At 40.4% G+C, this 20,513-nt stretch overlaps 1 protein-coding gene across 2 annotated transcripts in view; it reads left to right on the top strand.

Annotated features, from left to right (window-relative positions):
- CSMD1 (CUB and Sushi multiple domains 1) overlaps positions 1 to 20,513 on the top strand; it is a 2,062,046-nt gene that overhangs the window by 382,182 nt on the left and 1,659,351 nt on the right. For both annotated transcript variants that reach the window (XM_070047233.2, XM_070047234.2), the window contains exon 2: positions 811 to 1,027. In XM_070047233.2, coding sequence (XP_069903334.2) covers positions 811 to 1,027 — 217 coding nt within the window. The remainder of the gene's footprint in view (positions 1 to 810; positions 1,028 to 20,513) is intronic.

Here is a 20,513-nt window from a genome sequence, read left to right on the forward strand (position 1 = left end):
AGTTGACCTGCTAGAAGACAAGAGTGGAACTGTGGCTACCAGGGAACAAGGAGAGAGCTGGGAGGACAGGAACAGAGCCACAGCTCCCTTACTTCTGAGATGTGCTTTCCTGTCTCTTCCCTGCAGCCCAGTCTCACCAGCTAATAGCGACGTTGAGAGTGGGGAAGGCCTGTGTCAGTAGTTTTCTGGGCGATGCTTTTATTTGATCATCATAGAAAGCTGCTCATTTTATGCCTTTTGTTTCCAACCAGAGCAGCTCCCCGTGTTCAGTTTGATTGTTCTGCCTTGTAGGACTTTTGCCAGCCTAGATGCTAATCCATAGTTGGTGTATTGACCAACCTATTCCCATCACCGCATATGGCAGTCATTTGGCTATGTTGGTAGGTGTGTGTCTGAATGTATGCAGTTTTATAAGGTTTATTTTATCTGTAGCCTAACTGCCCACAAAAGGAACATAAGTAGAGTGTTTTTGGCAGGATCCTATGCAGATAGCACTGGATTTATTCTCCACATATAGAAGAGGTTATAATTGAAAAGGATAGACACAGACATTTCCCCTGGATTCTAATGAGTTGCCAAATGCTGTTGAGTGTTTTGATCCCTCCCTGTCCCCAGCTACCACTGCTGTTCTTGCCCTCTCTTTCAGCACTGTGGTACACTGATGCAATTTACCGTTTGTTGTGTGTGCATGAGATTCACACAAAGGAGTCATTGTAAAAACTGGCCCAAATGGTTGCACCTTGTGAACTAATATCAGCACACACTGAAGAGAAAAAAGTAATGTGCTATGCTTTTGTGTTTTCATTCCAGGTCAGAACTGTGGAGGCTTAGTCCAGGGTCCCAACGGCACCATCGAGAGCCCCGGGTTTCCTCACGGCTACCCCAACTATGCTAACTGCACCTGGATTATTATCACAGGGGAGCGCAACAGGATACAGCTGTCATTTCACACGTTTGCTCTTGAAGAGGATTTCGACATTTTATCGGTTTATGACGGGCAGCCTCAACAAGGAAATTTAAAAGTGAGGTAAAGTATCACCTCTTCTCTCAAAAAAAAAAAGTGTTGCCTCTCATAGTGTAGACTAGGGAGCACTGTTAGAATGCTGAGAATATTCATTTAGTTGGAATTAATATTTGAATGTCACTATCAGAGAAGAGAACTGGATTAATACAAAGTAAAAAAATGGAGCGTAGGTGTGTGTGAACTTGTGCATAATTTCCATACTTAAAATCTTAACTTCTTATTGGAAGCACTCATTGACTTATTTATAGATAGCAAATTGCTCAACATCTGTGAAACAGTGTTGTCAAGGTAATTGAAATAAAGTTATAATGCACTATTTTTTGCTAAGCTGCCATGGATTTGAGAGGAAAGTCTCAAAGGTAAACACATGAGTTTAGTAGAGACAACAGCAAAAGGAGCCTTTATGTTGTTGGCAGATACATGCAGTGAAAAGAGTATAGGAGGTGGGTGCAGTAGGAACACTCAGGAATGTTGCAACATTTGGTGAATTTCTTGTTTAGATAACGATAGAAGATGCTCTTCATCCTTTCTTTTCTCTTTTGATCTGTGACTTTTACCATGAAGGCAGAAAAATACTTGATGATTTTAAATTACATATTTTGTTTGCCAATATTCAAAAAATGTTATATGTTTGTGTGTGTATGTATATATAGTTAGCAAGGGACAAATTGATATACTTGCTAAGAAATTAGATTTTCTGACATAAACCGAGGGATATATTTAAATGACATTATTTAAATATAATAAATGAGTATATGGCAACTCAAACCTTTATCTTCTTGTTTAAAATTCTATATTAATTACAGAGTAAGTGTGTTCAATATATAGAGGCTTGTAAAAATAGACTGTAGGCAGAAGGAATTGTGCCATTTAGAAAACTAAAATATGGATGCTAATAGCAATAGATTTATACTCTTTTCATGATTTATAGACTGAAATATCTCTATAGTCTCATAATTGTATTTTCCTATCTAATTATATTAATGATCATATCATTGCAGGTTAACCACATAATGAATAATCGAATATACAACATATTAATACATTTTCAAATATATTTTATTGGTGTTTTCTGTTTGCATTTTCACATATTACATATCTTCAACTAATTTTGGGGTCATCTACAATCCATTGTCTGCTTTTAGAAAATTTTTTCCACCTCTGCATATATTGCACGATGTTTACCTCTTTTCTGAGTTGGGCAAATTTTGCTTCTCCTTTTGTAAACGAAGGAGCCCACATTTGAATGTACGGACAAGAGGATGTGCATATAAAGCCCTTGAAATTCCATGTAAACGTCCCAGTCCTCACTCACACTTTTCTAAATGTTAGTTACTTTCTTGTGTTCATTCACAAGAAATTTTTGTGCTTCTAGGATATATATAATGGTAAGTTGTTACTGAAAAAAAAGGAAGAAAAGTTGCAGAGTTATGGGAAAAAGAAGAATTAGGATATCCAGTTTACTCAAACACCAACACATGTGACTATGTTAAAAGTGACTTTCTCTTTCAGTTAAAAATGACTACTAAACATGTGGTCTTAAAAAATCTCTCTTTTCTATCAATATTGCCATTTTCCATAATTTTTTCACATAAAAGGAAACTGCTTTGATGTCAATTTGATTGATTTCCTGTCTTTCAACAAATTATTATCTTCTTATGTTCTTATGGTAATGTAAAGTACTTGGAAAGTAAAGTTCATGGAAATGGAATTAAAAGATAATTTTAATTCTATTGAGTGCAAAAGATTGTTATCCATGAATTTTTCTATAGTACACATATCCTAAGTACATTTTGAAGGCCCCTTAAATTATGGTCATTTTATGCTAATAAATGTAAGTTTAGAAGGCAGCGTTTCTACCATCGTCAGTACTGTAACAGAATCGGCAGCAGCAATGGTACAGCTAGAGAATGAGATTCACTGTGTTTTGTGCTGAGATTCTGGGAGCCTGTGTATCAGTCGATCCTGTACCCCAGCAGCTTTGCACACATTGCTGGTTGGAACCTGTGGGATATCAAGGCCTCTGACTGCTAGTATGTTCACAGCAGGCATGGGAGACTCATGGAAAGGGGACTACTTGTGTCCAGCTTCTTCCAGCTGTCACCTGACACAGAACAATATGCCAGACTTCTACCTGTTTCTCGTTCCTACACTCGGGCTGTGCCGTCATCTGGATGCTGGGTGGCATAGTTCTTCCTCCTCTCCCACTCCTAGAATGCCTATTGAGTAGTGATTCTGAGTCCACAGAAGCCATCCGGGGGAGCTGTTTCAGGTGTCACAGCACAGATAAAACCTAGCACACCCCAGAATGACAGCAATGACTGCTGAGAATGCCACGAGTCTCTGCTAGAGCAACACTCTGTAGAGCAAATGCTTTCTCTGGCAGTCGCCAGCATCTGTTGTTGGTGGGTACAGTCGTTATGATCCTTATGGACCCCCAAGGGAGGGGCAAGGGGTGCTCTATGCAATTATTCTCCATTCTCTCTTGCACCAGCTGTTTATTCTCAAACACAGTTAGCTGACAACGTGGAAAGCAGCTCCGGGGTTCAAATGAAGGATTCTTTCATGGGAGGCTTAAAGTGCCACCTGCTGATCTCTGAGTATTGATAGCTGAAATAAGGCTTCGCTGCAGACAAATTTCAGCTCACAATCAGACATAGAAATCAGAGTTTTGAGCGATCGAGAGCACCCTGTTGATTTTTAAGTGTAGTGAGACCACTGCTGTTTCTAAGACCTCCGGCCTGTTCTGACTTCGCACTTGATCTTGCCTCTCAAGTCTCCAGAGAAATCCAAATGTGTAGGCAGAAAATGTTCGCATTTTTACTTTGGAAACATCTCTCCATCAGCCACAACCTGTGTTCATACTCACAGGCAATGCTCCAGCCAGAGCTCCTGATCTCTCAGGGATTTGTCAGAGCCTTCTGATGACATTCCTGACCCAGGATGGCCTCAGTCTGACCCCAAATGTGGCTCCAGTCCTACCCAGGGTTCTGATAAACATGGCTCCTGGATTCAGGACATTCTACCACACGACTTCCAACTCCGTTCTGGTCTTCAGTCTCCCCCATTTGTCCCCTGTGGACATTTCTCTCTGAGGGCGATGGGCTCTGTGGGTTTCCCCTTGGTGTGACCTTGTGAGAGAACCTGCTTGTTCCTCACCTAGTGAAATGAGGTTCATCTCGTAAAACCTAGTTCACATTGTATTTATTGATTTCAGGAAATCTCTACTGGGTACTGAAGTTAAAAAAACAGAGCCACAACCCTAAAAGGTTCCTTTCCTCCAGACTCCTGCAGCACTGACCATTTGGGAGTGTGTGCTGCTCGAACGTGTCCCAGCCAGTCGCTGTGTGTCTGTCTGTCGGTCTGCTCTCCCATATCAGCTGGGGAGTACTCCCTTGTCCTCTGAGGCCATGGGACTTCCGTGTGTGTGAAAACATACATGCCGACTTTCAAACAATAAATAGTTGGGGGCAACTGTGACAATGTTCCTGACTCAAGGCCTCTCGTCATTCGTCTGTGCACATAAACAACACGACCCAACACAGCTCTCTCCTTGTTGAGCTTGAGCTAATTGCCTCACATAATGACTGATGCTGAACATTGTCAATCTCAGGTAGAGTTTTCTTGTCTCAACTCAGAAAATAAATGAAATTGACACATTTCCTACAATGATAACAATAAAATAGCCAATGCTGAAAACAAATCTCCTTAGAAACTCAGAAAGTCAGTGAAAGTGAATCTATGAAGCATGATTAAATTATCTAATCAATGTTGTAGCACAGAGGACCTAGGAAAATAGCTTGATCAGTTATTTTGACTTTCTTTTGCTCTCAAACTTCCACAAAAAACCTACACATATCAGCTATACATGGGGATGTTTAGAACTTACCAGTGTTTAAGAAAAGGGTTTTGGGTAGACCATGATCCAATTAGACTAAGATCTGTATTGCCTAATTCTGCCTACTCATGTTACTGGAGATCCTGAGGAAGCATTCACAGATCAATGTTCAGATAAAAATTCCAAGTATCATTTTATTTTTAGCATGGCTGGTGACAGGTTTCCCGAGCAAGTCTCAGGTGATGAGATGGTAAAGCATGTGTAAGAACTACAGGGTCTCTGCCCATTCTGAGTCCACACAGACATCTTGACATCTTACCCCACGTGGCCAGCCACATGGACATATGTGAAAATCATGACCAGAGGCATGCAGTTGGTCCAGTGGGTAAGAGAAAGCACAGGGTGCCTGCATTCCAAACTGGAGGGCCTGGTTCCAGTTTGGGCTCTACTTGCAATTCCAGCTTCCTTTGAATGCACAACCTGGAATGTGGAAGATGATAGCTCTAGGGCTTTGGATTCCACAACCTATGTGGGAGATCTGGGTTGAGTTCTGATCTTTTGGCTTCAGTCTGGCCAATCCTGGCTATTATGGGCATTTGAGGACTGAACCAATGGATAAAAGATATCCTTCTCTCATTTTCTCCCTGTCTTTCTCACTATCTTCCCCCTTTTGAGAAATAATGAAAATGAATTTTTAAAAATGAAGAGAATAACCAGTAACCTCTGGGGTAGGGAGGTTTCTTCGGTAGTCTGAGTAGAAGCCATGAAGAGACCACTGAACAGATGTGGTATCTAGGACATAGGCTCTCAGCCCCGCCCATCAGGTGGCCCAATCAGTGCTTAGGAACCTGATGAAACAGGTTATTGTACTCAGTGAGACACCAAGGGGATGGGTGGCCTTTTTATGTTAAACCATCTGATATTTCAGATTCATATGATTTCATCACTATTCTATATGCAGATTTTAGGATGGCGAAATAAAATATTACTTTCTGCAATGGATATTCATGATTTTTTTCAATGTGTGCTTTTTCCTGGCAACTCATAAGCACTAATTATTCTGTAACGTTGAGTTATTTATTAATTCTTTTTTTTTTAAACTTTTATTTAATGCATATAAATTTCCAAAGTACGACTTATGGATTACAATGGCTTTCCCCCCATACCGTCCCTCCCACCCACAACCCTCCCCTTTCCCACTCCCTCTCCCCTTCCATTCACATCAAGATTCATTTTCGATTATCTTAATATACAGAAGATCAGCTTAGTATACATTAAGTATGGATTTCAACAGTTTGCTCCCACACAGAAACATAAAGTGAAAAATAATAAATGATTTTTTAAAATGATGATGAAATCAGAGCAGACCTATTGTCATGTTTAATCCCAGTGAGAGTCAAGTTGGGAATTGATAATTTCTTTTTTTTTTTTTTTTTTTTTTTTTTACAGAGGATCAGTTTAGTATGCATTAAGTAAGGATTTCAACAGTTTGCACCCCCATAGAAACACAAAGTGAAATATATTGTTTGAGTACTCGTTATAGCATTAAATCTCAATGTACAGCACATTAAGGATAGAGATCCTACATGAGGAGTAAGTGCACAGTGACTCCTGTTGTTGACTTGTTGACTTTACCAATTGACACTCCTGTCTATGGCATCAGTAATCTCCCTATGCTCCAGTCATGAGTTTCCAAGGCTATGGAAGCCCTCTGAGTTCTCCGATTCTTATCTTGTTTAGACAAGCTCATAGTCAAAGTGGAGGTTCTCTCCTCCCTTCAGAGAAAGGTACCTCCTTCTTTGATGGCCTGTTCTTTCCACTGGGATCTCACTCGCAGAGATCTTTTGCCAGAGTGTCTTGGCTTTCCATGCCTGAAATACTCTCATGGGCTTTTCAGCCACCTCCGAATGCCTTTAGGGCTGATTCTGAGGCCAGAGTGCTATTTAGGACATCTGCCATTCTATGAGTCTGCTGAGATTCTCACTTCCCATGTTGGATCACTCTCCCCTTTGTTTACTCCATCAGTTAGCGTTAGCAGGTACTAGACTTGTCTATGTGCTCCCTTTGAGTTTCAGTTCACAGTTGGTCATGGTGAAGGGACTGGGAGTCAAAGGGAGCACATATTTATTAATTCTTAAAATGTGGCCACTTCCAGTTGGCTGGAGAGGACAAAAGAAGTTAAATCAGAGAGTCATGGATGAGATTGGGGCCTATTACCCTTCTCTTCTGAATGATGTTAGCATGCAGTCTTTTTTGAGGTCAACATATGTATGAGTTTGTGCATATATATAAGCATATATTTTTGAAACTACAGTTATGCAAGAATTCTTATATATGTATCCATGAACTTTTTATTTGTTTTCAAAAAATGGCTAAAACACTAGTAATGAGAAATCCTAAAGATGAAATTGTAAAATATATAAGGTATAGGGTAAGGATTGTGTTTGTGATACGAGGGTGCTTGGTTATTTAAAACAGATGTTAATGGATCTAAAGGGAGACATAGATGCCCATACAGTGCTGATGGGGGACTGCAACTACCCACTTTCATCGATGGACCGATCAACTAGACAGAAAAGAAACATCAGAGCTACACTGTGGACCAAACGGACTTAACTGACATCTTCAGTTCAGAATACACATTCTTTTCAACACTACATGGAATTTCTCAAGGATAGATGATATGCTAAGCAATGAAGTAAGCCTCAACAAACTAAAAAAAAAATTTAATCCTACCATGTATCTTTTCTGATCATGACAGAATGAAGCCAAAAATTAGCAACTTAACGGAAATCCATGGGGACTGAATAATATACATTGGAGTGAATAGTGGGCCATAGAAGAAAATCAAAAAGGAAATTAAAATAAAATTCTGGAAATGAAAGAAGATTACAACACATCATGTCAAAATTTATGGGATACAGCAAAAGCAGTATTAAGAAGAAAGTTACAGTAATTAATGACTACATCAAGAGATTGGAAATACATAAAACAAATGATAGAACAATGCATTACAAACACCTAGAAAAACAAAAAATGAAAGCCAAATTTAGTAGGAGGACAGAAATAATTAAAATTAGAAAGGAAATAAACAAAATTGAGAACAAAGTAAACAATGCAAAATATCAGTGAAATTAAGAGCTGGATTTTTGGCCAGCGCCATGGCTCAGTAGGCTAATCCTCTGCCTTGCGGCGCCGGCACACCGGGTTCTAGTCCCGGTCGGGGCTCCAGAATCTGTCCCCGTTGCCCCTCTTGCAGGCCAGCTTTCTGCTATGGCCCAGAAGTGCAGTGGAGGATGGCCCAAGTGCTTGGGCCCTATACCCCATGGGAGACCAGGAGAAGCACCTGGCTCCTGGCTTTGGATCAGCGCGGTGCGCCGGCCGTGGCAGCCATTGGAGGGTGAACCATTGGCAAAAAGGAGGACCTTTCTCTCTGTCTCTCTCTCTCTCTCACTGTCCACTCTGCCTTTCCAAAAAAAAAAAAAAAAAAAAAAAAGAGTGCGAACAGATAGCACAGAAATAAAAATAATAATCAAGAATTACTTCAAACAGCTATATGCCAACAAACTGAAAAATCTAGAAGAAATTGATAGAATCTCGATACATACAGTTTACCCAAATTGAGTTATTAAGATGTAGAAAACCAAAGTAGATCAATGACCAAAATGGAGTTTGAAAAACTCTCTCAACAAAGAAAAGCCCAGGACCAGATGGCTTTGAATTCTACCAAACTTTTCAAGAAGAACTAATTCGAATTCTCAAGCTATTCAAAACACTTGAAAAGGAAAGAATCCTCCCAAACTCTGAAGCCACCATAACCTTAATTCCAAAACCAGAAAAAGACACAACAAAGGGTCGGTGCCGTGGCTCAATAGGCTAATCCTCTGCCTTGCAGCGCAGGCACCCCTGGTTCTAGTCCCGGTCGGGGCACCGGATTCTGTCCCAGTTGCCCCTCTTCCAGGCCAGCTCTCTGCTGTGGCCAGGGAGTGCAGTGGAGGATGGCCCAAGTGCTTGGGCCCAGCACCCCATGGGAGACCAGGAGAAGCACCTGGCTACTGGCTCCTGCCTTCGGATAGGCACGGTGTGCCAGCCGCAGCACGCCAGCCGCAGTGGCCATTGGAGGGTGAACCAACAGCAAAGGAAGACCTTTCTCCCTGTCTCTCTCTCTCACTGTCCACTCTGCCTGTCAAAAAAAAAAAGACACAACAAAGAAAGAGAACTATAGATCAATATCCCTGATAAATGCACATGTAAAAATCCTTGACAATATACCAGCTAATCAGATCCAACAACACATCAGAAAGATTGTTCTTCTGGACCATGTGGGATTTATCACCATTATCCGGAGATGTTACAACATATGCAAATCAATAAATGCGATACATCACATTAACAAATTGAAGAACAAAAACCATACAATTATCTCAATAGATGCAGAGAAAGCATTTGATAAAATACAAGTGTTTCATGATAAACACACCTTAAGCAAATTAGGTATAGAAGGAACATTCCTTATCACAGTCAATGCAATTGATGTCAAATCTACAGCCAGCATCACATTGAATGAAGAAAAGCTGGAAATATTTTCATTAAGATCCAGAATCAGACAAGAAACCTTTTTCAGGGTGGGGTGTTAAGCTGTAGCTAAACTTTGTTAGTTCATTTTCCTATCTTGGTCATTTTGAAAGTAGCAAATTTGTATTAATATGGACATCACAGTCTTCTGAGTATTTGTAAATAAATTAGTGGGGAGGAATATTTGCATAGTCCTGACCTCTGAGGATATTTCTCTTCTAAAATGTAGTGAAAAGCACTCAGTACTTGGTACATTGGAATGAGAAGACAGCTACAAAGGTTGCAGTTGGATTCCCCTATTATCTGAGATATTCTCTGCCTTTGGTCATGGAAGCCTGGAAGCAGACAACTTCAGAACATATTAAATCTCTATTTCCTACTTAAAGTGAAATAAATGTTTTTGGATCATCTCTTTAACATTGATATAGAAAATAAAAATAGTAACAATTTCCAAATATTGTTCTAGTATGACATCTAATTTAGAAATCATAAAGGATGGGCTGGCTTTGTGGTGTAGTAAGTGACGCCATCACCTGTGATCCTGACATCTTATATGGGAGCTGGTTTGAGTCCTAACTGCTCCACTTCTGATCCAGCTCCCTGCTAGTATGCCTCAGAAAGCAGCAGAAGATGGTCAAGTGTTTGGTCCCCTGCCACCCATGTGGGAGACCCCGATGAAGCTCCTGGCTCCTCCTTTCAGCCTGGCTGAGCCCTGGTGATTGTGGTCATTTAGGGAAAGAACAGTGGCTAAACAGTGGCTCTCTGTCACTCTTTCTCTCTCTGTAACTTCAACTTTCAAATAAATAAATACATCTTTAAGAAAAAAAGAAAGAAATCATAAAAGAAATTAGGAAACAAATTGACTTCCTCAAATTTAAAATCCAAAGACAAATAGCAAATCGAGGAAAAGTGTTTCTTATAATAAGCATGAAACAAAAAGAACTGGATTTCTTAATTTATAATATGCACTTTGATAACAAAGGAAATCAGTCAGTTAGAAATTGGGTACAAATATATGAATAAGATCAAGCCAATGAAATTCATGGCAACAAGTGCATTAAACACAACATAAAACAACAACACAACCCATGACCCCTTGGCCTATCAGTCTGAATGGCAAAACTTTAATATGTTCATAATTCAGAGTTTATGAGTATATTGGACAAATGCCTTCTTCACATTATGTTTATAATATATTAAATTGTCATTTTTTGTATAGAGAGTTTGAACTTTTTCTCCAATTAAGCAAAATACAGACTCTTATTTATTAATGTTATGCTAGCAATTTATTTCACAAGTATGACTTCCAATATGAAAAAAATATATGTACAATAGTTTTAATGGGCCATTCTGGCAACATTCTAACACTTAAATACTTCAGCAGGAGCTAGCCCAGCAAAGCTGAGGGTCACAGTGACGCAGTGCACCGTCAGACACCTTTGGGGGTCTTTATTTGCTGATATGAAATGTATGTGCAGCTATACCAGAGTCCAGTGCCTCCCTAGGTTTCATCCCCTTTGAACGATGTGTGATAACTCAACCGTGTCCTCACAATGCTGATTGATGTCAGGAGTCCCACTCCCAGGCCTCTGCAGGATTTTAGCACATAGTACTGATTTCAGTTGGAAGGGACAGGAAGGACAGGGAGCTCAAAGAACTGTGCCTAAGCTTCCCGTGGGCTTCATGCCTTCCTGTGTAATTTTGATCAAAGCAAAATATTGCCTTAATAGTCAACAAGTAGGCTGTTTTCATGTCTCTGGCAGATGAGCATTGAAGAAGGATTTTTTATTTTATTTTATTTTTGACAGGCAGAGTGGATAGTGAGAGAGAGACAGAGAGAAAGGTCTTCCTTTTGCCGTTGGTTCACCCTGCAATGGTCGCCACAGCTGGTGCACTGCGCTGATCCGATGGCAGGAGCCAGGTGCTTCTCCTGGTCTCTCATGGGGTGCAGGGCCCAAGCACTTGGGCCATCCTCCACTGCACTCCCTGGCCACAGCAGAGAGCTGGCCTGGAAGAGGGGCAACCGGGACAGAATCTGGCGCCCCGACCGGGACTAGAACCAGGTGTGCCGGCGCCGCTAGTTGGAGGATTAGCCTAGTGAGCCGTGGCGCCGGCCTGGAGAAGGATCTTTTAAAACGTGTTTTCTGTCTTTGATCTTCCGGTACCTCTATATGTGTGTCCCTCCTGTCTCTCTCTCTCTCACACATTTCTGTATTTCAATCAGTGTTTCTCCACTGGGGGTGACTGTATATCCCATGGGACACTGGGCCATCTCTGGAGTGGGCAGGGGGCACTGCTGGAATCTGGACAATTCATGGGTGGTCATAATTGTCCTCTCCCCACCATGCACAGGAAACAAGATCACCTGCCATAGATGCTGAAGGTGGCAAGGGTAAAACTCTGAGACTCACAGCAACATCTGTAATTGTGACGACATTTGCTCCTACCCAGGGAGCTGCAATGACAGGTGAACTGCAACAGGTGGAGGCCAGGGGTCTTCTCTCTCTGCACTGTCCAGAGGCAGCCAGGGAGATGCTGGGGTGGCCAGGCCTACCTGAAGAGCCAGGGAAGGCAGAAGGACAGTGCTGCTGTGTCAGCAAGGAAGTTTTCACATAATCAGATTTCAACAAGCATCATTTTTATGTTCTCTCTCAAAAAGAAATAAAATGACTTGGTTTCTGGGAAAAAGAACACGAGTGTCAAAAAGTCAGTAAGACTTTAATTGACTTTTATTCTTCTTTGTGGTAGTGAATCTATAAAAATAGAAAGTGCTTACTGGGAAACTATCCATATTAATAAGCAATAAAAGGCTATAAATAATCAGCTATTTTAGAATCTCCAAGATTCTCAATGATGAAAGACCAGATTTGTGGTTGACTGATATTTTTGGCTTAAGTTTTAAGTGGTTGGATGGCAACATCTATTGTTGTCTTAACTTTTCATTGCCTCCTTTAGCTAGACACTCAGAAGACCAAAAAACAAAGGCATTTTAATTGAATAGAGTTGTTTACAAAGTAATTTTAAAAGAGATAAATTCCATATATAAAAATATGTTAGTTATCAACATTTAATGCACAAAATTCAAAAAGGAATATGATACTGCTTGGAATGGAAGCAACGATTTATTTTGCCATCATAATTGCTCACCCATAGCTTTGTGTAGAAATCCCATGTACTCTTTGTATTTATTTGAATGTACTGGACAATAATCAAAAAAGCAAATACTTAGCTTAATCTTCTCTCTGGATCACCTCTTAGAACCTGAAGTTTCCACTGATGCAGAATTAAAGGATTGAGTTGTCAGTGCATAAGGCCCCAGTCTCTTGGGGTTATCCTTGCCATGAGGATGGGGTGGGGCAGGTGCACAGAGCCCCTGGAGAGCTCTCTTCCAGGACCTGCAGCCCCATGCCCCTCCACCAGATACCTGCCAGCTCTGACCCTCCCTGGATGTCCCGGGCTGTGTGCCACAAGTCTGGCCCTTGTTGGCCTCCTTCTTATAACCACTTTAAGATCAGACAATTTTCTCTCTGAACCTATTTTCAGTACAACTTCCCAAGCTCAAAGATTGTATTGATCTCTCACTAAACCCTCCAACAGAAGACTTTATGTTACGACTATTGTTGGACTACTACTTACTTCCATCGCACTCTAAGCCAACATCTGTTACTTTTTCCTTTAGAAATCACTAGCAGAAAAAAATATTGTGTGGCTGTCTCACAGTGTCAAGGAAAGTTTGCCAATGAATAGGTGTACATTCACCTGGAGAGGGAGACTATGGTGGCAAGCAGAAAAATGCACACAGTCTGCACCTTTCAGTCCAAAGATGAAAATCAAACCAAAGAAATCCTACACTTCCTCACACCTTCAAAACTGCCTCTCTATGGGAGCTGGCTTCTCTTTTTTTGTTGTCGTCTCTACACTACTCGTTCTTGATATTCTCATCTTATTGCAATGTCAGTTCTTACAGATCCATGGTTGCCACATCAAAGATATACCAAGTCTGTCTTGACTGCAATGTGGATACATTAGCCACATTTTCTTACTTAACTTTCATGTTTTGCACACTCTATATGCTCATACAACAGAACTTTTTTTTTAGATTAGACTATGTAGTGTATTATTTTTTAATCTAGTTGCGTTGCACATTTCCTACCTTTACCTAGTAATGGGGAGGTTAGTAAAAAACAGTATTACATGACCTACATGGAGGAATATTCACTGTTATTATGTTCATAAATTTATGCTCATTAAAATCAGACACTGTCCCCAAGTCAAATACTTTCAACCACCATGTGTGTTGCTTAGACAGGGAAGTTGAAAGGGTCATTTCAGCTTCCCAATGGAATGTGACTCCCTATAGGAGACTTTTTAAGCCACAGTGTAATGAGTGTTTTTCATGATTCTGAAGAAGATATCCTGCACACCTTTTTAGATGACTGAGTTCTGATGCACTAGCCCACCTCTACACAGGCTTGGTGGCCAAAAGCCCCTTCATAATTCGTTCCAAGCCATCTTCTCCGACAGAGGCATTTGAGTGCAGTTCCATTCAAGCCAACACACTCATGGCACCTCTTATCTGAGCACCATGCGGGCAGGGTTGGAAAGATTATGGGAGTTGAAGAAAGACTGGAGAAAGACTAAGAGACATTCTAAGGAGACGATGGGAGGTGGTCCCTCTTCAGAAGGCAGGGACATGGTAGCTAGGGTGAGCTGTCTATGGGGTTCTGTGTTCTCCAGTGCTGAATGGCACACTCCCATGGTGGTTTGCTTCTGACCTGTGCCACCTTGTTTTAACCTATCCATTTATGATGTCAAATTTCCCATTTTTACATGATCCCAATGCTGTAATCGGCAAGCTCATTAAGTAGAGAATAAAGGGACATTAACAAACACACTCATCCTGAGTGGCTAAATTGGTGGAAGCTTCTATTCTCTACTTTGATCACATTTCAATTTTAGAAAGAATGCCCAGTGCCTCTATTGCTCCCCGCACCTGGCTGGAGTGATTGCCACATGAAAGGCTAAGGAAGGTGTTGTTTGGATGTGGGGTCTTTGTTAGCTCCCCGTTGGATGAGGGTCACCAGTACGATGCCCACTAGATTTCAGGCACAGAGAATTATCCAGATAAACAGAACAGGTGTGAGACAACAGTGAAGGAAACGCTGGTGAGCAAGAGGACCGCACTGGCTGTGACCCTGCTGGTGTCCAGATCTTCCCAGTGCTCAGAGGCTCAGCAGCAACAGCAGAGAATCTGCAGCGTCTGAAACCCCTTATGCTTTTATTTGTATTTATTTACTGGCTGCTGTTGCTTTGTTTTGTATATTCTTTGCAGGTTTAAAGGAAATACATTCTAGAAGTTTAAGTAACAATCACAGCCTTGCCAGCTGCCCATGTTGGCTAATCTCTGATCTGAACAGGCATCCAGAAACTTCTGGTCCCCAAAAAGCTTGCAACTTTCTGGTGTTTCTTTACTTCTTTTTAAAATTGAGATTTTTGAGAAGATCTGGAAAGAGTCTTCTGCAATAGAATTCTCTCCATTATACTTTCTGTTTGCAGTGATATGGTTTGGTACATCAATAGTGCAATATAAATGGTGTCAATATTTTTTATGAATAAAGTTTATCTAATTATTTGCAGATGAGTTTCCCAGTTTCTCTGAAAATGTGCAAATTTGATATTTTGAATTAGAACTGGGCTATATAAACAGCCAGTTACAGAGGGCACATGCCTGAATTCTTTACATCAGAGCTGGAGATGGTCATTTTGAAAACTAGATGGATAAATGAATTTTTGGATTGTAACTTCTTTCATTTTAAATATATCATTAACAAATGATATGATGGTTATATTTTCCATATTTTTAAAAATATTTATTTACTATTTGAAAGTCAGGTTATACAGAGAGAGAAGAGGCAAAGAGAGAGACAGAGAAAGAGACAGAGAGAGAGGTTTTCCATCCACTGGTTCACTCCCCAGTTGGTAGCAATGGCTGGAGTTGTGCCTATCCGAAGCCAGGAGCCAGGAGCTTCCTCTGGGTCTTCCCATGCAGGTGGAGGGGCCCAAGGACTTGAGCCATCTTCTACTGCTTTCTCAGGCCACAGAAGAGAGCTGGATTGGAAGTGGAGCAGCCAGGACTTGAACCAGCACCCATATGGGTTTCCAGCACTGCAGGTGGTGGTTTTACCTGCTACGCCACAGTGCCAGCCACAAGGATGGCTATATTTTCTAAATTTTCATTTGATTTTTTAGAAGAACAGAGAAAAAAGAGGAAGGAGAAGAGAGGGAGAGAGAAACACAGCATCCACCCATTGGGTCACTCCCAAAATATCTGCAGTGGTCATAACTGAGTATTTGTGCAAACACCTGCTGCGCCTTACGGTCTGCATTAGCAGAATGCTAGAGTCAGGAGCTGGAGCCAAGTATTAAACCCAGGAACTCTGATATCGGATATGGGCATTCTAGCCAGTGTCATAACTACTAGTACAAATTCCTGCCCAACATGAATCTACTGAAAAATTAAAATCAATGGATTGAAAATCCAGAAACAGAACCATGAAGATAATAAACACTGTTGTCCACAGAAATTCCTTTCTTCTTTGTTGTCCATTCTGCTGCACACCCGGATGCATCTTTAGTCAGAATGGACTAATTTGCATTTTCTAGAAATTTATAAATGCAAGGTATAGGATATGTATTCTTTTCCCCCAACTGCTTTGTCTTAAATTACCAATGTTGAGATTCAGCCACATTTTTCTGTGTGACAATAGTGCATTATTTTTATTGTCTAGTACAATCTCATTGTAGAACAGTTATGCATTTTCTTTTTTACTTCTTGATAGAAATTGATTTTGTTCTCAACTGTTAGCTTTAGAAAAAAAAGCTCTTATTATCAGTTTTGTGGGCTTTAAGTTTTATTTACTTACTTGAAAGGCAGTGTCAAACATTCCTCAATATAATCAAAGCAATTTATAAAAAACCCACAGCCAGCATCCTATTGAATGGGGAAAAGTTGGAAGCATTTCCACTGAAATCTGGCACCAGGCAGGGATGCCCACTCTCACCACTGCTATTTAACATAGTTCTGGAAGTTTTAGCCAGAGCCATCAGACAAGAAAAAGAAATCAAAGGAATACAAATCAAGAAGGAAGAAGTCAAACTATCCCTCTTTGCAGACGATATGATTCTGTACTTAGAGGATCCAAAGAACTCTACTAAGAGACTATTGGAACTCATAGAGGAGTTTGGCAAAGTGGCAGGATATAAAATCAATGCACAAAAATCAACAGCCTTTGTATACACAAGCAATGCCATGACTGAGAAAGAACTGCTAAGATCAATCCCATTCACAATAGCTACAAAAACAATCAAATACCTTGGAATAAACTTAACCAAGGATGTCAAAGATCTCTACGATGAAAATTACAAAACCTTAAAGAAATAAATAGAAGAGGATACCAAAAAATGGAAAAATCTTCCATGCTCATGGATTGGAAGAATCAACATCATCAAAATGTCCATTCTCCCAAAAGCAATTTATAGATTCAATGCAATCCCAATCAAGATACCAAAGACATTCTTCGCAGATCTAGAAAAAATGATGCTGAAATTCATATGGAGGCACAAGAGACCTCGAATAGCTAAAGCAATCTTGTACAACAAAAACAAAGCTGGAGGCATCACAATACCAGATTTCAGGACATACTACAGGGCAGTTGTAATCAAAACAGCATGGTACTGGTACAGAAACAGATGGATAGACCAATGGAACAGAATTGAAACACCAGAAATCAATCCAAACATCTACAGCCAACTTATATTTGATCAAGGATCTAAAACTAATTCCTGGAGCAAGGACAGTCTATTCAATAAATGGTGCTGGGAAAACTGGATTTCCATGTGCAGAAGCATGAAGCAAGACCCCTACCTTACACCTTACACAAAAATCCACTCAACGTGGATTAAAGACCTAAATCTACGTCCTGACACCATTAAGTTATTAGAGAACATTGGAGAAACCCATCAAGATATTGGCACAGGCAAAGAATTTCTGGAAAAGACCCGGGAGGCACAGACAGTCAAAGCCAAAATCAACTATTGGGATTGCATCAAATTGAGAAGTTTCTGTACTGCAAAAGAAACAGTCAGGAGAGTGAAGAGACAACCAACAGAATGGGAAAAAATATTTGCAAACTATGCAACAGATAAAGGGTTAATAACCAGAATCTACAAAGAGATCAAGAAACTCCACAAAAACAAAACCAACAACCCACTTAAGAGATGGGCCAAGGACTTCAATAGACATTTTTCAAAAGAGGAAATCCAAATGGCCAACAGGCACATGAAAAAATGTTCAAGGTCACTAGCAATCAGGGAAATGCAAATCAAAAGCACAATGAGGTTTCACCTCACCCCGGTTAGAATGGCTCACATACAGAAATCTACCAAGAACAGATGCTGGCAAGGATGTGGGGAAAAAGGGACACTAACCCACTGTTGGTGGGAATGCAAATTGGTTAAGCCACTATGGAAATCAGTCTGGAGATTCCTCAGAAACCTGAATATAACCCTACCGTTCGACCCAGCCATCCCACTCCTTGGAATTTACCCAAAGGAGTTTAAATTGATAAAGAAAAAAGCGGTCTGCACCCTAATGTTTATTGCAGCACAATTCACAATAGCCAAGACCTGGAACCAACCTAAATGCCCATCAATGGTAGACTGGATAAAGAAATTATGGGATATGTACTCTTTAGAATACTATACCGCAGTAAGAAACAACGAAATCCAGTCATTTGCAACAAAATGGAGGAATCTGGAACACATCATGCTGAGTGAAGTAAGCCAGTCCCAAAGGGACAAATACCATATGTTCTCCCTGATCGGTGACAACTGACTGAACACCAAAAAGGAAACCTCCTGAAGTGAAATGGACACTATGGGAAATGGTGACTTGATCAGCATAGCCCTGACTGCTAATGGACAACTTAATATATTATCCCTCATAGTATTTTTTTTGTCTGTTCTACTTAATATGACTGGTTTAATTCTGTAATTATCACACAGTTATTCTTAAGTGTTGAAAATTAACTGAAATGTGATCCCTGTTAAACATAAAAGTGGGAATAAGAGAGGGAAGAGATGTATAATTTGGGGCATGCTCGGGCTGACTTGCCCCAATTGGTAGAGTTGGAAAAATACCAGGGGATTCCAATTCAATCCCATCAAGGTGGCATGTGCCAATGCCATCTCACTATTCCAAGTGATCAATTTCAGTTCACAATTGATCATAATGAAAGGACTAAGAGTCAAAGGGAGCACATAAACAAGTCTAGTATCTGCTAACACTAACCGATAGAATAAATAAAGGGGAGAGTGATCCAACATGGGAAGTGAGATACTCAGCAGACTCATAGAATGGCGGATGTTCTAAATAGCACTCTGGCCTCAGAATCAGCCCTAAAGGCACTCGGATCTGGCTGAAAAGCCCATGAGAGTATTTCAGGCATGGAAAGCCAAGGCACTCTGGCAAAAAGATCTCTGTGAGTGAGATCCCAGTGGAAAGAACAGGTCTTCAAAGAGGGAGGTGCCTTTCTCTGAAAGGAGGAGAGAACCTCCACTTTGACTATGACCTTGTCTAAACAAGATAAGAGTCGGAGAACTCAAGGGGCTTCCATAGCCTTGGAAACTCATGACTGGTGCATAGGGAGATTATTGATGCCATAAACAGGAGTGTCAATTTGTAAAGTCAACAACAGGAGTCACTGTGCACTTACTCCTCATGTAGGATCTCTGTCCTTAATGTGCTGTACACTGAGGCTTAATGCTATAACGAGTACTCAAACAGTATATTTCACTTTGTGTTTCTATGGGGGTGCAAACGATTGAAATCTTTACTTAATGTACACTAAACTGATCTTCTGTAAAAAAAAAAGAAATTATCAATTCCCAACTTGACTCTCACTGGGATTAAACATGACAATAGGTCTGATCTGATTTCATCATGATTTAAAAAAAAATCATCTATTATTTTTCACTTTATGTTTCTGTGTGGGAACAAACTGTTGAAATCCTTACTTAAGGTATACTAAGCTGATCTTCTGTATATTAAGAGAATCGAAAATGAATCTTGATGTGAATGGAAGGGGAGAGGGAGTGGGAAAGGGGAGGGTTGTGGGTGGGAGGGACGGTATGGGGGGGAAAGCCATTGTAACCCATGAGTCGTACTTTGGAAATTTATATTCATTAAATAAAAGATAAAAAAAAAAAAAGAAAGGCAGTGTCAGAGAGAGAAAAGGAGAGACAGAGATCTTCATTTTGCTGGTTCACTCCCCAAATGGCTGCAACATTAGGGGCTGCGCCAGGCAGAAGCCAAGAGCCAGGAGTTTCTTCCAGAGCTCCTATGTGAGTTCAGGGGCCCAGGGACTTGGGCCATCCTCCACTGCCTCCCCAGGTGCATTATCAGGGAGCTGGAATGAAAGTGGAGCAGTTGAGACTCGAACCAGTGCCCACATGGGATGCCAGCCCTGCAGGTGGCGATTTAACTCACTACATCAGTGTTGCCTCCCCCCATTTTAAGTTTTATAGGCATATATTGAATTATCTTGGGTAAATATTTTGGAGTGAAATGGGTAGGTCATATGGTTATAATTAGCTTTTGAAGAATTAGCCAAATTGTAACGAAAAATGATGCACTATTTAATATTTCCAGCTGCAGCGAGAGATTCCAGGTGTTTCATGTCTTTGCCTGCATCCAGTGCACCCGGTCTTTCTAATTTTAGTCTTTTTAAATGGCAGATAGTGAAGTGTTAGCTTATTGTGAATTTAAGTTACATTTCCCTGATGATTAATTATGTTTACATATTTTTGTGTGTGTCTTGGTCATCTAGATATCTTTGTGAATTATCTTCTAAAATCTTTCACACTTTTTACTGGGATTTTACCATCTCTTTGAGTTATAAGTTTCCTAATAAGCAGACAACTTTGACTGAAATATGTGTTTCTGGTAATTTCCTCCAAGCTCCAATCTTTTAATGTGGTTTTTCAGACAATTAAAATATTAAATATTGATAGTGTCCA

This window comes from Oryctolagus cuniculus, chromosome 8 (genome assembly GCF_051225735.1).
Source record: "Oryctolagus cuniculus isolate XC-2025 breed Fujian yellow rabbit chromosome 8, ASM5122573v1, whole genome shotgun sequence".
In the NCBI taxonomy this organism is placed as follows: domain Eukaryota; kingdom Metazoa; phylum Chordata; class Mammalia; order Lagomorpha; family Leporidae; genus Oryctolagus; species Oryctolagus cuniculus.